The sequence below is a fragment of the Bufo bufo genome, chromosome 4, assembly GCF_905171765.1.
Source record: "Bufo bufo chromosome 4, aBufBuf1.1, whole genome shotgun sequence".
Taxonomy (NCBI): Eukaryota; Metazoa; Chordata; class Amphibia; order Anura; family Bufonidae; genus Bufo; species Bufo bufo.
Window position 1 is genome coordinate 524483368 of NC_053392.1, and position 14713 is coordinate 524498080.

A 14713-nucleotide genomic window follows, 5' to 3' on the forward strand; every position below is an offset into this window, starting at 1 on the left:
AGTGTGAAAGTAGCCTTACCTACACTGCTCCGCCACTACGCTCCAAGTCCAGCGATCTCTGCTGCAGTCGCACTCCCTAGTCTTCTCTCGCCCATGCTGCACTGTCACCTGACTGTGTATGGTGTCTGGTCACAGTACAGCGCGGGAGGGTGACACTGATCCGGCATTCGGAATGCCGGATCTGGCACTAATACATTCCTTTGGGAAAAAATGCCGGATCCGGCATTCAGGCAAATCTTCTGTTTTTTTCGCTGGAGATAAAACCATAGCATGCTACGGTTTTCTATTTTGCCTGATCAGTCAAAACGACTGAACTGAAGACATCCTGATGCAAACTGAACGGATTACTCTCCATTCAGAATGCATGGGGATATGCCCGATCAGTTCTTTTCCAGTATATAGCCTGTGACGGAACTCTATGCCGGAAAAGAAAAACGCAAGTGTGAAAGTATCCTTATAGTCTGAATGCAAATAACCGCTTCCATTATGGAAGAAGTCATAAGCATGTGGGAGGTACAGGAAGCGGTGAGGGAAGAGCTGCGTGGCTGCACTCACCCTCCCTGATCTTCTTCCGGGCCCCGCTCTGTACTGTTTCCTGCCTGCGCACAGTGTCAGGACGTAGTGCACATAGATGCACACTATGACCTGATGCTGTGCGACATCATGTCACAGTGCAGTGCGGGCCATAAAAACAGTGTAACAATGAATGGAGCTGTGCACTTCTGGTGCCAAAGATACTACTGAACAAATTGGTAGGTATGCGGAGAGTCAGACCCCCGCCGATCAGATATTGATGACCTATCCTTAGGACAGGTCATCAATATTATGCCACGGCACAACGCATAGGGTGAAATCTGTGGCAAATTAGAAATGCATATTTTCCATTGCAGCCCTTATGTCATTTTCCTGGCTGAAGTGGTGAGGTCCCATATAAAACAGCTCATCTTGCAGCTAATCACTGGCCTCTGCAGTATATGGCACGTGACCGCTGAGGCCAGTGACTGGATGCAGTGGTGTGTGCTGAATGTCTCTGATGCAGCCAGGAAAACAAATGGTGGTGGGGAGGACCAGAGAGCGATGATGGAAGCAACAGGGGAGAAAAATGCTAACTGTTGGTTCTTTTGTTTATTTATAATACTTACACATTCAAATATAAAAGCTACAAGGCCAATAGAAAAACATTTAGGTCCTACTCACAGCAAACAACAAAGACCAACAATTGTAAAAAAAATATATATTGCTAAACTGACAAGCCACTTACCATTAAATATGTAAACATTTTTTGAAGTTCCAGTAAGGTAGTCTTATGTTTAATATCATCTGAATACTGTAAAGGAATAAGAGAAAAAGCATGTCATGTAATTTGGCTATTTTCAAAAGCCCCATAGCAGTGAATGGAGAGGATGAAGCACATGCACTTTATGCTCTCCATTTGCAACACGGTCCCATTCTTGAAATAACAGCAGGTCTCAAAGGTGGGACCTGAACTTATGGGACGTTCATGGGATATCCTATTGTTATGTCACACATGCTCCAGGACTTTAAAGTTTTATACCAAGAAAACTGCTTCAAATTATCTATTTTACCCTTGATAAGCAGCATATAAAAATAAAGTATCTATTTACATCTTCACTTTATTAAGAGCAGACTATTTGTATGTGGCTTTGTGGCTAAACCTCAAACTGTATAAAGAATATAGGATATACCATTAAAATACCTTAGCAGTAAAGATGGCTTGCCTTGCCTCGGGTATCATGTACAGTTGCTGAATGGTAGACGCCAAATAACATGTTGCTCCGAGGTTTGTGAGTCCAACAAACCTGCACTCAGCCCGGACATCATCATGGGGCCAGTAGTCCCACTTGTAAGGTGCATGGGACGCTGTGGTGAAAAAAATTGATTTTACAGCATGAACAAAAAAAACAAAAAACAAAAAAAAAGGCCAAAAAGTATGACAAAAAACATATAAAAAACGTATATTATAATGAGAGAACTCAGAGTTCCAACCACAGTTATTTACTTCTGAATTGAAAGCATATATTGCTGTTACATGGTTTGTTATTTAGAAAATGCATTGACAAAAATAAAACTCTTAGTGAATTCAATAGAGCATGCCCCCTCATTCATACCATCCATCTAATAGGCCCCATGCACATAACTGCATTCATTTCAATGGGGCAGCAACAAAATGCAGACAGCATTCATATGCCCATTCTGCAGGCCCACAAACAAGATGTCCTATTTTTGTCCGTTTTGTGGACAAAGTTAGGACATGGGAAAAAAAATGGTGGCATGCACACATCCGGGATTTGCAGACCATAAAACACCGACGGTTCTGTGCAAGAGGCCTTAGCATGAAAATAGAGGCTACAAAGAACATTTCTTGCTCAATAGAACGTGGCATTACTCATATGTTACACAGGCAGTTCATTGATTTCAATGGACATTTTTACCAATGACCAGATTAACTACGCTAGGGGACATTCACAAAACAGATTTTACAGAATTTTGTCAGTGCCAAAATTTCACAGAAAAGCCACTGGCAGATGTGTCCTTTCTGCCTTCAATTCATTTCAATAGGAGGCATCGCTGAGGATAGCAGAGCAGCGGCTTAAAGGGAACCTGTCACCGGGATTCTGTGTATAGAGCTGAGGACATGGGTTTCTAGATAGCCGCTAGCACATCAAAAATACCCAGTCCCCAAAGCTCTGTGTGCTTTTATTGTGTAAAAATAACAATTTGATACATATGCAAATTAATCTGAGATGAGTCCTGTACGTGAGATCAGTCAGGGACAGGACTCATCTCAAGTTAATTTGCATATGTATCAAATCGTTTTTTTTCCCACACAATAAAAGCACACAGAGCTATGGGGACTGGGTATTGCGGATGTGCTAGCAGCCATCTAGCAACCCATGTCCTCAGCTCTATACACAAAATCCCGGTGACATGTTTCCTTTAAAGCTTTGGCTGTGGCGAGAACGGATATGCCCCTTCTTGGAGCGGCTGCAGCTATAAGTCGCTGCTCCATGATCCTCAGTGTTGCCTTCCATTGAGATGTGTAGGAGGCAGAAAGGATGTGGCCATCAATGGGTTTTCAGAGGAATTTTGGCATGGCGGTCTGCCCCAAACTTCCACTGTAAAATCTGTCATGTGAAAGTCTAACAGCCAAGTGGGTTGAGAGGGTGAATAACGAGATTTTTGTGAACTCACCTGTAAAATCTCTCTCACTTAGTTCATTGGGGGACACAGGACCGTGGGTATAGCTGCTTGCTGCCACTAGGAGGCGACACTAGGCTGAAATGTGATAACTCCGCCCCTGCAGGCTACAGTATACCCCCTACAGCCTGGAGAGAGCATATCAGTTTGTGCCCAAGCAATAGGAGGAGAAAAAAACAAACAAACATACATACGGTAAACAACCAAATAACTGACAAATGTCAGTCGGATCGACTATACTGGCCCACCAACCGCCATCATTTGCGGCAAACAGAACACTGGGTGGGAGCTGTGTCCCCCAATGAACTAAGCGAGAAAGAGATTTTACAGGCGAGTTCACAAAAATCTTGTTTTCTCGCTCGTATCATTGGGGGACACAGGACCGTGGGACGTCCTAAAGCAGTCCACAGGGAGGGAAACAAACCACACGCCCATGGAGAAAAACGCCCTCAAGGATGCGTAATCCGCTGCCGCCTGCAAGACCTTGCTGCCCGGAGCAGCATCCGTCGATGCCTAGGAAAGCACCCGGTAAAACTTGGTGAACGTGCCGGAAGACCAAGACGCTGCCTTCTACCACTAGAAGCAATGCCTGGAGTAGATGAACTCGAGAAGTGCCGACCGCTGGCCGGGTAGGCCATAACTCCGCTGGCCAGTGCCTCGTCCTAGGAGCGGAGTGTCCACATACCTGGAAAAACATACCTTTGGAGGTCGTCAGCTATGACAAGGACCTCCAGGAAAAAAAACTGGTAAAAGTCCATACAGCGTAAAGCACTAGTTATGGACCAGCAAACCTCAGAGGCCAAATTAGATGGCTGATGGAGAGCCCGCTCTTTAAAATGCGAGGGAGAAAGAAGAGAATACCATGTCTGAGATGACTTGGAAAGCGGCAACTACCTTCTGCAAAGAAAGAAGATACTGAGCGGAGCACTGCCTTATGCAAATGACAAAAGAAAAATGTACGTACAAGAAGGCGCTATCAACTCGGAAAGCCGCCGGGTGGAAGATCCCACCACCCGGAATGCCGCTTTCCCAGGAAAAAAAAAAAAAGGAGAAGAAGAAGTCCCAGAGGGAGGACTTGTTTCTCACTGAAATGCCTCCAACGATCCACAGGTCTTAGGGATGAAGCCGGCTGGCCACAACTGTGGAAGCAGAACCAAAATCCAGGTCCGCAGGATCCTCCTCTGGTTAAGAGAACACCCCTTAGAAAGCGGTAAATTGGTAGATTAATGCCCCTAGAGCCTTCGGGGCTTGTGGAGAGACTTCTAGCGAGAGAAGCTGCTTGAGAAACTACTGAGAAAAAAATTCCTGAGCCAGGCATGCCCAACTGCAGGCCAAAGAACCAATACCTCGGATAAAGGTAGAAGCAAAAACCGATGTGAGCATCACCAGTGATGGGAAGCCCCGTAAGTGACATATATTGACCATGCGCAAACACTGCCTGGAAGGGCAGATGACCAGGATGAGAGAATACTCTTGCCTGGTGAAATGTGATTACTACGTCCAACGCTCTCACCGTATCCGGGGAACCCTGGTCACGTGGAAAAAAATAGATTTCGAATTCCATAGACGTACAACCCATTGCTACTGGTCGAGTAGACCGAAGGGGAAGATGGTCAACCATCCAGCTAGAGGAAGGACAAGAAAAAAAAGGGTGTTCCGTTCCAGGAACAAAACCCCTACCAGTGGTGGCAAGGCGTGACAGACACCCGCTCTGCCCGGCGTGGGGAGACCCGTAGTCCACCTCCGGAATGAGCAGTGAAAGGAATGGCCAACTTCGGCTTGAGGTGACAGACAGTAATCATATCTGAAGAAAGGCATCACTGTAGTGGTAGACGAGTGCCGCAGGGACTAAGCTACCCAGTAGAGCGCACCCAAAGGAAGGTGGTGAAAGCTATGGCATTTACGCCATTGCAAAGCCCAAGTTGACGACACAAGGACAACAGTTGTCAGAGCAATTGTCAATTAACAGTAGTGTAGACCATTAAGAGGCCAGGGTTAAAGCCCATTGCCATCAGAGACTGGCACTCTACAGAATCTATTGGTAATGCAATACACCGCCTGAGGAGGAGGCCATACAATGGAAGCCACAAGAGTAATGCTAACGCCATACTCCAGCTGAGGAGGAGGCCACACCGTAGAGGATACCGATTCCAGAGTCAGAAGAAACCGTCATATGTATGTAGTGGAGGTGCAAATACCCCTTGTACAGTAGGAGCTACAGCATGCTCCGCCAGCGTAAAACTGAGGGAGAGGCCTAAGGTTACCCAGAAGTAGCACGGTACCATGCTGTCTCAGTTAAGTAGAGCCATCCTGAGGCACTCCGTCTAAAAAGGGGGCTGAACAGGAGCAACCGCCGAAGGAGTGCCAGGGTAGAACCCCCTACCTGAGGGGGCTGTCCCACTGCAGCGACTACGAACTCCGGCCCTAGTATGAAAAGTTCCCCTGCTTAGAAGGACACGCTGAAGTAGCCATTGCAGATTGCCAGCAAAACAGTGGTGGCAAAGAATACAGAGTCAGTGCAACCTTGGACTCGCTGGATCGTAATCACAATATTGTGTGCAATGGCATGCACACCACACGTTGCAGAGGACCAATTCATGACCGACCTGAACTGTGAAGGCCCATGGGGATGGGGGTCTCTAGGGCACCTAAGTGTTGCAGGGTGAACCCCCTGAGAGAACAAAGGTCGACATATCTGCGCCCCCAACCAGCACCGGAAGAAAAGGGAGGATACAGTATGGGAGTAGCCACAGTATCCAGTGGTAGTATCATTTACCACTAGATGAAGAGTACAAGACACCAACGATAACGACTGTTGCCACGGCCCACCTGTGAAGGAAGCCAAGGTATCTAGTGTCGTGGCGTAGTTGAATTAAAGCATGCAAAGATGCTTAGTGATTTCCCCGTAGTGAATATCTACGGTAAGCACTGCACTCAGTGGAAGTGTAATTACTCCACCTATGAAGGGGAGAAAAATATACAGGAAGTACTGTATCCTGAGGTAGCGCAAGTACCTCACCTATGGCAGGGAGTAATGCACCCAGCAGGAACTGAATCCAATGGTAGAGAATTACGCCCCTATGGAAGGGGGTAATGCATATGATTAGTCCTGTACCCGGTGGGAAGATAAATTCCTCCACCTATGTAAGGGGGTAATGCTTACGGTAGACACTGCCACCAGTGATAACGCCATAACGCCTCCTATGAGAGAGGCTAATGCATACTGCCAGTACTGTACCCAGTGGAACAGCAATTCCGTCAACTACGGAAAGGGGGGACGCCAATGGCTGGCACTGAGACCAGTGCTAGTGCAGTTAGTCCACCTGTGGAAGGACGGAATACATAAGTTAAGTAATGTATCCAGTAGTAATGCAAATGCCGCCTAAGGAAGGGGGTAATGCATACAATCAGTACTGCTGGCTGGTATGGATGCAATCTTAGAAGATTGAACTGGATTCATATCAGAGTCCGAAGAACTGACCTCCCCCCGTCCCTCAGAACTAACCCCTGCAGGAAGGGAAGGGTGGAGGTGCGGAGGAGACCGAGGAGGAATTATGACCTGCTCTGGCCCGCTCGTGCACAGTTCTACCTCTCAGCATCTAGCCATGGCAGTTGCAGGCTGTGCCGGTGGAGATATAACAATCAAACCACCCAGGAGGTGGAATCGGAACCTCTACAGGACCACTCACTGGATTGTGTGGGCGGTACTTAATCAACCAACGACCCAGGAGGGTGGATTGGGAACTTCCAGAGGTCCTCCATTGGATTGCGCAGGTGGAGAATTATCAACCAAACGACCCAGGAGGGTGGATTGGGAATCCTTCAGATGTGCTCCCCTGGATTTGCGCAGGTGGAGTATTATCATCCAAACGGCCCCGTCAGGGTGGTCCTGCGGTTATGTGGGCTGACGAGGGCAGGACTACCTGTGATGCCCCCGCCAAATGGACAAGAGGCAGGAAGGGGTGAAAATCCTTAAACTTAAGGTATTTGGCCTGCAGAGACGGAACACCGGATAATCCAGTGCCGGCTGCAAAGAGGCGGCACCATGAAGGGTTAACCCAGCTTAGAGGACCGGAGGCGGAACTCAGAGGGCACCTGGGGGAGGGGGACAGCTAGTCGGGGAGAATTCGCGCCTGAGGGACGAAACCGCCCCCTCCATAACTGGAATGAAAGTTGCGGCGCACGGCCAACCAGGACGTGCCCGCTTGCGTCCACCTGCCGCGGGAACCCACCCCGTGGCCGCAAGAAACAGCGCAGGCCGAGTACCGGTAGGCGGCCGGGAAGCAGAGTGTCCGGAGCGGCGCTCTCAAATGCCCTGGTTGCATACCAGCCGCAGGTGCTCACCCCACAGGCCGGATAACGTGAGGCCCCCGAAATGCTAGAAATGCGCCCTGTTAGATAGCAGACACAGACCCCACAGACCGGGAAGAATAGGCGCAAGCCACCGGACTTAAATAACTAGATAGGGGAACCCGGGGGGAGAGCTGAGAATACTTACCCAATCCGGACTACACACCCCATCTTCATCCTCTTCTCTTCACCCCTTCTCAGAGTACCAGCAGGGTCACCTCTTCAGCAGCTGGCACCCGAAGTGGCAGGAGACTGGAATGGCGGAGGGTCTCGCCGGATTCAGGTGACCCTTTGGCTGGCGGGAAGCAGGGGAGCTGGGCTGCCCTGGTCCACTTTTGCTTCTTGGGGATGGCGAGCGGTGAGGGAATCCGACACCGGCCTAGCTCCCGGGGTAGACAGAGGGGCAAGCGCCTCTGTTTCCTCTACCTAAATGTGGAAAAGATAAAACAAAAAAGAAAAAATAAGAAAGGGAAGCCGCCCTGCAAAAGCAGGGAGGTCTGCTTTCTACAACACCAAGCTAAAAACTGATATGCTCTCTCCAGGCTGGAGGGGGTATAGCCGGCAGGGGAGGAGTTATCACTTTTCAGCCTAGTGTCGCCTCCTAGTGGCAAGCAAGCAGCTATACCCACGGTCATGTGTCCCCCAATGATACGAGCAAGAAAAGGAGTTACGGAAACTGCATAGCTCAGAGATCTACATTGTTTCTGTATGTCTCAAGTTACAGAAAATAAATAAATTTAAAGTAATCTAGGAGGAACAATGAGCTTGTAAAATTAGCTTCTTGACACATAATTTTAACATTATCTGCAGTTTAAAAAAATAAAATGTTCAGGATTCCAAAAAATGAATGCTATATACAGAGGGGAGAAAACCTCTGGCCATGAATGGGGTAAGAGAGCAAGAGAGGGTAGACATGAAAGTATAGTATATGAAATACTCTGCTCTTACACTGCATGTGCTGTGCCATCACCCAATTGTGTAACAGCCTGTAGTTCTCCACCGAGCCCTTCACCATTTCCACTAAGAGGTCGTATGCTGCTGCTCGGGAAGAATGAGATTTACATTTGGGCTGCAATTTGTCCTTTAAACTTGGTAACATGAACAGGAGGTTAAAAACATCTCTGAGGAACTCCTGAAATAAAAAAATAAAATAAAAGATAAAAACCAAACTGTAACATCTTGGACACATTTGCAAATTCATTTTTTATAATTGGCAGCATTAAAAGGGTTGTCTAGGACTTAAATTTAAGTGAGCTTTTCTCAGATTTGTAGGGGTCCGAAACTCAGCTCCCCTGCTGTTCAGCAGTTTGTGACGTCACGACTATCAGTCATGTGGCCTGCAAAACCAAGCACAGCAGCTATACAATGCTTGGTGCTGTGCTTGGTATACTGTGAAGAGGCTGCAGCTCACAGCCCCTTCAAATAGCTGACTGGCGAGGAATAGGCCATCAATACTTATTTCCCAGACAACCGCTGTAATTAATTTACCCCACCTGTCCTTCTCTTGAAAATTTGAAAGGCGGTTTATGCTTGATGACACTGGTTGCCAACCTCAGGAGTCCTGTCATTCCATCATCTTCTACATTGCCATCCTGGTAATCCAGGATTTCTCTGCTATGAAGGGAAATAAAATAAGTATGTTTAGTGAAAGGGCTCCTACAACAGGGTAAAACACGGGTTTTTAAATTCCTCATGGGTTTCAAGAACTCTGCTTGTGGTCACTGAATAGGAACCTTCAAGTTTACAGGTGCATAGCGTTATGAAATGTAAGAAGACATGCACCAAGAGAGAGTTTCATCTTCTGGAAGGAAACAATGAATGCTTCCATTCAAGGACTGCAAGCAAAGAGCATGGAAGCTGAAGAATTGATGCACAAAGTGCATTAGAAAAAATTGCACAACTAAGCTTTATTGGGTAAAAAAGGAATATCCTTTAAGGACACGAAGTAGTGATAAAAAAAATTAAAAAAAACCTACCTGCGAATGCAGTCAGCCAGATGTCGTGCTAGTGCATCTAAATCAAGCAATGTTGTCTAGGATAGAAATGGCAAAAAATGTCAATGCATTACATTTATGAAAACACCAGAAGGGTGTAGTTTTGTATAGTAATAGTCCAAACATAGTTACAACAGATCAAGTCAATCGAATAAGTTAAAATCTGGCCTAGTAAAGCCATGTCTATATTAGGGTACTTTCACACTAGCGTTAGAAGAATCTGGCAGGCAGTTCCATTGTCGGAACTGCCTGCCGGATCCGGAAATCCGTATGTAAATGTCTATCATTTGTTTCCGGATCCATCTGACAAATGCATTGAAATACCGTCTCTCCGGTGTCATCCGGAAAAACGGATCCGGTATTTTCTTTTTCACAGATTTAAATGTCTGCGCATGCGCAGAACTGGAAACCGAATCAGTTTTTCCGGAACACTTTGGGAAATTAATCCCGGATCCAGCAATCAGGCAAGTGCTCCTAAATTTTGGCCGGAGAAAATACCGCAGCATGCTGCGGTATTTACTCCGGTTAAATGCCGTAAAAGGGACTGAACTGAAGACATCCTGATGCATACTGAACGGATTGCTTTCCATTCAGAATGCATTGGGATAAAACTGATGCGTTTATTTCAGGTATTGAGCCCCTATGATGGAACTCAATACCGGAAAACTTTAACGCTAGTGTGAAAACACCCTTAGGGGTAGCAAGAAGAAAAGGTGTAAAAATGGCTATAAACAAGTCTTACATAACAAATTTATGGTATATCCACATGATAGGTAAAAGTCCCAACTTCCCACCATTTGCCAAATCTGAGAGACCTCTTTCCTTCTGAATATCTGGGAATTACGGAAAGATTCTAACGTTGCTTCAAAATTAGGTGACAATAAAAGCTGGTTCTCTACACAATAACCATAATATGAATCCAAACATGTACACTAATAACTGTCTAAAGCATGAAGACATTGCTGTATATTTGTACACTGTGAACCACCTGTATTCAAACGCAAAAAAAACTAATGATACCTGGCTGGCATCTTTGACATGGATGTTATCAATCAGTTTACACAGTAACCAAAAATATTCTTTACATCCAGGTCGTAAAATCGTTTCCTCCTCATAGTCTTCAATCTACAAACATAAAAACAAAATTTAGTTAAAAAAATAAATAAACCAAAAACAGGCTCATAGCTATATACTTCCACAGACAACAGTACAGTTCTCGGACATGCGGTCCATACTACAGTATTCTGACCAGTGGATGCAAACAAAGCAGAAACTGCTAAATCCAAACTTCTGCTTCAAAAGCAATATCCAGTAAAGTTCTGATTTAAAGCGCATGTAGTCACAAGGCCCCATCTATGTATAACATGGACAGCTTATTCATCTGGAAGATTTCATAGTTTTCCTTGCAGTGGCTACTGCAAAAGGAACATTTGGGAGACAGATCTGTGGTGATCAGTCAATCAATGACATAGCTCTCATATAAAGGGGGATGTCTGTGGGGAGACAACTCCTTTAGGGCTGGTTCACACGAGTAAGTCCATTGCATTCCGTGTGAGAGCGTGGTCTTCCTTTCTGGAGCGCAGGGCATTATCATGATTTATAATGCTATGTACCTCTGCTTGACCTTATTGCTACAGGATCAGTCACATAAAGCTCATTCAGGGCTCATTCAGACGGCCGTATTTGTTGGACATTTCAAAAATATAAAATATAGAGCATGTCATATTCTTGTCCACAATTGCGGACAAGTATAGGCATTTCTATATAGGTCTGGCCCTGTACGTTCCGCAAAATGCAGAATCCGTGTTTTGCGGATCTGCAATTTGCGAACCGAAAAATACTTAGTTGTCTGAATGTACCCTCATTAAGGTTTTTCAGCACTTTTGCTTTTAAGGTATTGTTTTTTTCACCGGCAGTATTAGGCGCTTTTTTGCTGCAAAAACAGCAGTGGTTAGCTAATGGTCCATGGGAAACAAAAAAAAACACGTGGCCATAAAAAACAAAACAAAAATAAATTATTCAATTGTGCTGAAGGGGTAAAATTAGGGTGATGTTCGAGTAATGCTGTATGCTCTGAGCATATTAGATTTCCCTTCCTGCTGCCCATGCTGCTTCACTGACAAACTGCAGCTGCATCTCCCCCCTCCCTGCCGGTTTACTGTTTTACTCTACACGAATGCTCTGGTACCTAAGGATGTCTCTGAAGATTTGCAGAAATCCTGCAGCAAGGAAACTACACAGGCTGCTGGAAGGAGAAGCAGATTTCCCATAAGATATGTTACAGACAAATGATTGCACTACTGATTTATGTAAAAAAGGATTTTAATGGCAGGACACTTTAAACCGGAAACAATTTTGCAGATGGTTTTAATGTATCCAGTGAAGTGAATCATGTCAAGTAATATTAAGGTCTGCATTACATTTACATGAATATAATCATTACTACCGTGACTTACCTGAATAGGCTTTAGTGCTTGAGCATCAGGAAGAAATTTTAACAACGTTGATGCAGCCAGAAGCAAAAAGGATCTGTTTATTGAATCACCACCATCCAGACCAGAAAGGGACAGTTTGTACAGACCATTGCATGATTCATGACGTACTGCAGTCTAATAAAAAAAAGGATAAAAAAATGGGGAAAAAAAATTAAAATAAATACATTTTTAAGGTTTAAATTTTAAGGACTTCAAAGTCCTGCATTCAACAAAAAATTTATATTAATGATAAAATGCATTTTTTAGGTTCAAGCTAACAAAATCATTGGGCAATTGAGTCTAATTTGCCCAATCCTTCTCTCCCCTGACATTAGCTATCGGGGAAGAGTTAGAAGACCACTATACAAAAAAGATGGTCAGGTACACCTGCCAAAACCGGCAGATTCTGTCGATATACACACAATGTGCATAGCTAGCTTAAGGCAGTGTGTTAACAGATTTTGAAATGGAAATAAAATTATAAGAGCTCTGCAGGATTTAAATATTAAAGGGGTTGTCTCACTTCAGCAAATGGCATCTATCATGTAGACAAAGTTAATACAAGGCACTTACTAATGTATTGTGATTGTTGATATTCCCTCCTTTGCTGGCTGGATTCATTTTTCCATCACATTATAAATTGCTTGTTTCCATGATTACAGACCACCCTGCAATCCATCAGCGGTGGCCGTGCTTGCCCATTATAGGAAAAAGCGCCATCCTGTGCGCATTTACATGGTCCCGGCCACCAGAGAGGCTGGCACTTTTTCCTACAATATGCAAGCACGGCCACTGCTGCTGGGTTTCAGGGTGGTCGTAACCATGGAAAAGTGCAGTGTATGATGTGATGGAAAAATGAATGAAGCCAGCAAATGGAGGCAATATGGACAATCCCAATACATAAGTGCCTTGTATTTACTTTGTATACATGATATAGGCCATTTGCTGCAGTGAGACAACCCCTTTAAACATCTATCCTTAGTAAAGTATCAGTAAAGAGTTTTTAAACTCTAATGTCTTACCTCAGGAATAAGAAGAGTTAATTTTTTAAGCCAATCCTGTAAATTGTCGCTGTCTGCCAGACTGGATTTCACAGCAGAACAACAATGAGCCCAGCTGACCATTAGCCACATGGAATAATGTGTAACTGTTGGAAGTAAAACACAAGAAATGTATTAATGGCCCAGCAGAATGCCTGTCCTCAGACCCAATGCACAGCAATGCTATAAACCAGCCCATGACTGTCTCTGAATTACAAACAGTTGCAATAATTACAAAAGCTTTCAAATACTTCCCATAAGTAAAGGCCCATTTACATGGACTGACCATGCAGGCAATTATCAGGAACAAACCGGTCGGACCCAATAATTGCTTGCTCATTAGAGTGAGAGATTCACTTCTATGCAATCACCTCCACTGTATGGGAAGGAGCCATCACTAAAGTGGCCATAAAGATTAATTGTTTCTGGGCAGCAGATTTCAGTTTACACAGGAGGGTCCGCAGACCAGAAACAACGAGCTTGGTGTCCGCACCAACAATTCTCTCAACTGATGAACAAGCTTTTGCTTGCTCATCAGCAGCACCTTCACACATGGCAATTATCAGGAGCGCTCTGCCCCAATAACTGCCATTTTTCAGCCTGTGTAAAGGGGCCTTTAAATATAAGCCCCTCGATATAATAGCACACAGATGAGCTATTAATTGACATTTTTGTCAAACACGATGCAAATATTTATAAAGGAACCTAATGACAAATGTCTATGGTTGTCATCAGGGAAGCAAGAATCTTTTCAAAATAGGGTAGCAATATTATTAAAGGGGTTTTACGAGACTTGAGAGCCTGTTCTTAAAGGGGTTGTCCAAGTTATTTTTTTGTTCTATGTTCCTAACTGGGCAAATATAACAGCTTTCCAATTAACTCACTTCATCTCCAGTGGCTGGTTTCTCAGATTTCAGTGAGGGTCACATGACCTGTGATGTCAGCTTCTCTCCCTGCTCTGATAAACTTTGTTTGCCTGTAAACGAGACGTCACTGTGCTGGCCACGCCCCCCTTCACTGCAGACTGCTCTCTTCCCTAGGATTCTTAACCCCTTCAGCTGCACACACTGGGTATCTGACGCAGTGACAATTCTGGGCACAAGAGCTGAAGGACTAGAGAGAGCATTGCACAAGAAGGTAGGGGGAAAATCCTGTGTGTATTAGCAGTGTCATTATACATGTGGGACTTGTAGTCCTACACATACAACATGCTGAGGAGTCTCCCAGCAGGCAGACATGTCACTCAGGGCAGCTCTTGTATCCACTCCCTTAGCAGAGCAGGGTAGAGATTGTTTTTATTGCATGTAAACAAAGGGCCAGAAGAGAACCAGGGAAAATGCAGAAATATATATATATATTTTTTGCATAAAACTTGCTTAGCTTAGTTATATATTGCTGCCCATCAGATTTTCAGTGCTATATTTATTTTTTTCATAACTCGGACAACCCCTTTAAGAGATTCACTGGAATGAAGTGGCGCTGTAGATAAAGGATCTGCCAGAATGTGTGCGCCTGTGTAAATATGCAGGACATGTGGCATCTGTTTGAAGACTGCGGCCACTTCACTCTGCTCATCGGCATCAGTAGGATATAACAATGCACCTAAATATAGACAGATGACAGTAAATACCATCAA

At 44.9% G+C, this 14713-nt stretch overlaps 1 protein-coding gene across 2 annotated transcripts in view; it reads right to left on the bottom strand.

Annotated features, from left to right (window-relative positions):
• The window catches only part of USP34 (ubiquitin specific peptidase 34), a 208147-nt gene that overhangs the window by 74798 nt on the left and 118636 nt on the right, over positions 1–14713 (bottom strand). For both annotated transcript variants that reach the window (XM_040429731.1, XM_040429733.1), the window contains 8 exons: positions 13060–13184; positions 12020–12172; positions 10584–10688; positions 9546–9601; positions 9063–9183; positions 8518–8701; positions 1718–1881; positions 1262–1327 (listed from right to left, as the gene is read on the bottom strand). In XM_040429731.1, coding sequence (XP_040285665.1) covers positions 1262–1327; positions 1718–1881; positions 8518–8701; positions 9063–9183; positions 9546–9601; positions 10584–10688; positions 12020–12172; positions 13060–13184 — 974 coding nt within the window. The remainder of the gene's footprint in view (positions 1–1261; positions 1328–1717; positions 1882–8517; positions 8702–9062; positions 9184–9545; positions 9602–10583; positions 10689–12019; positions 12173–13059; positions 13185–14713) is intronic.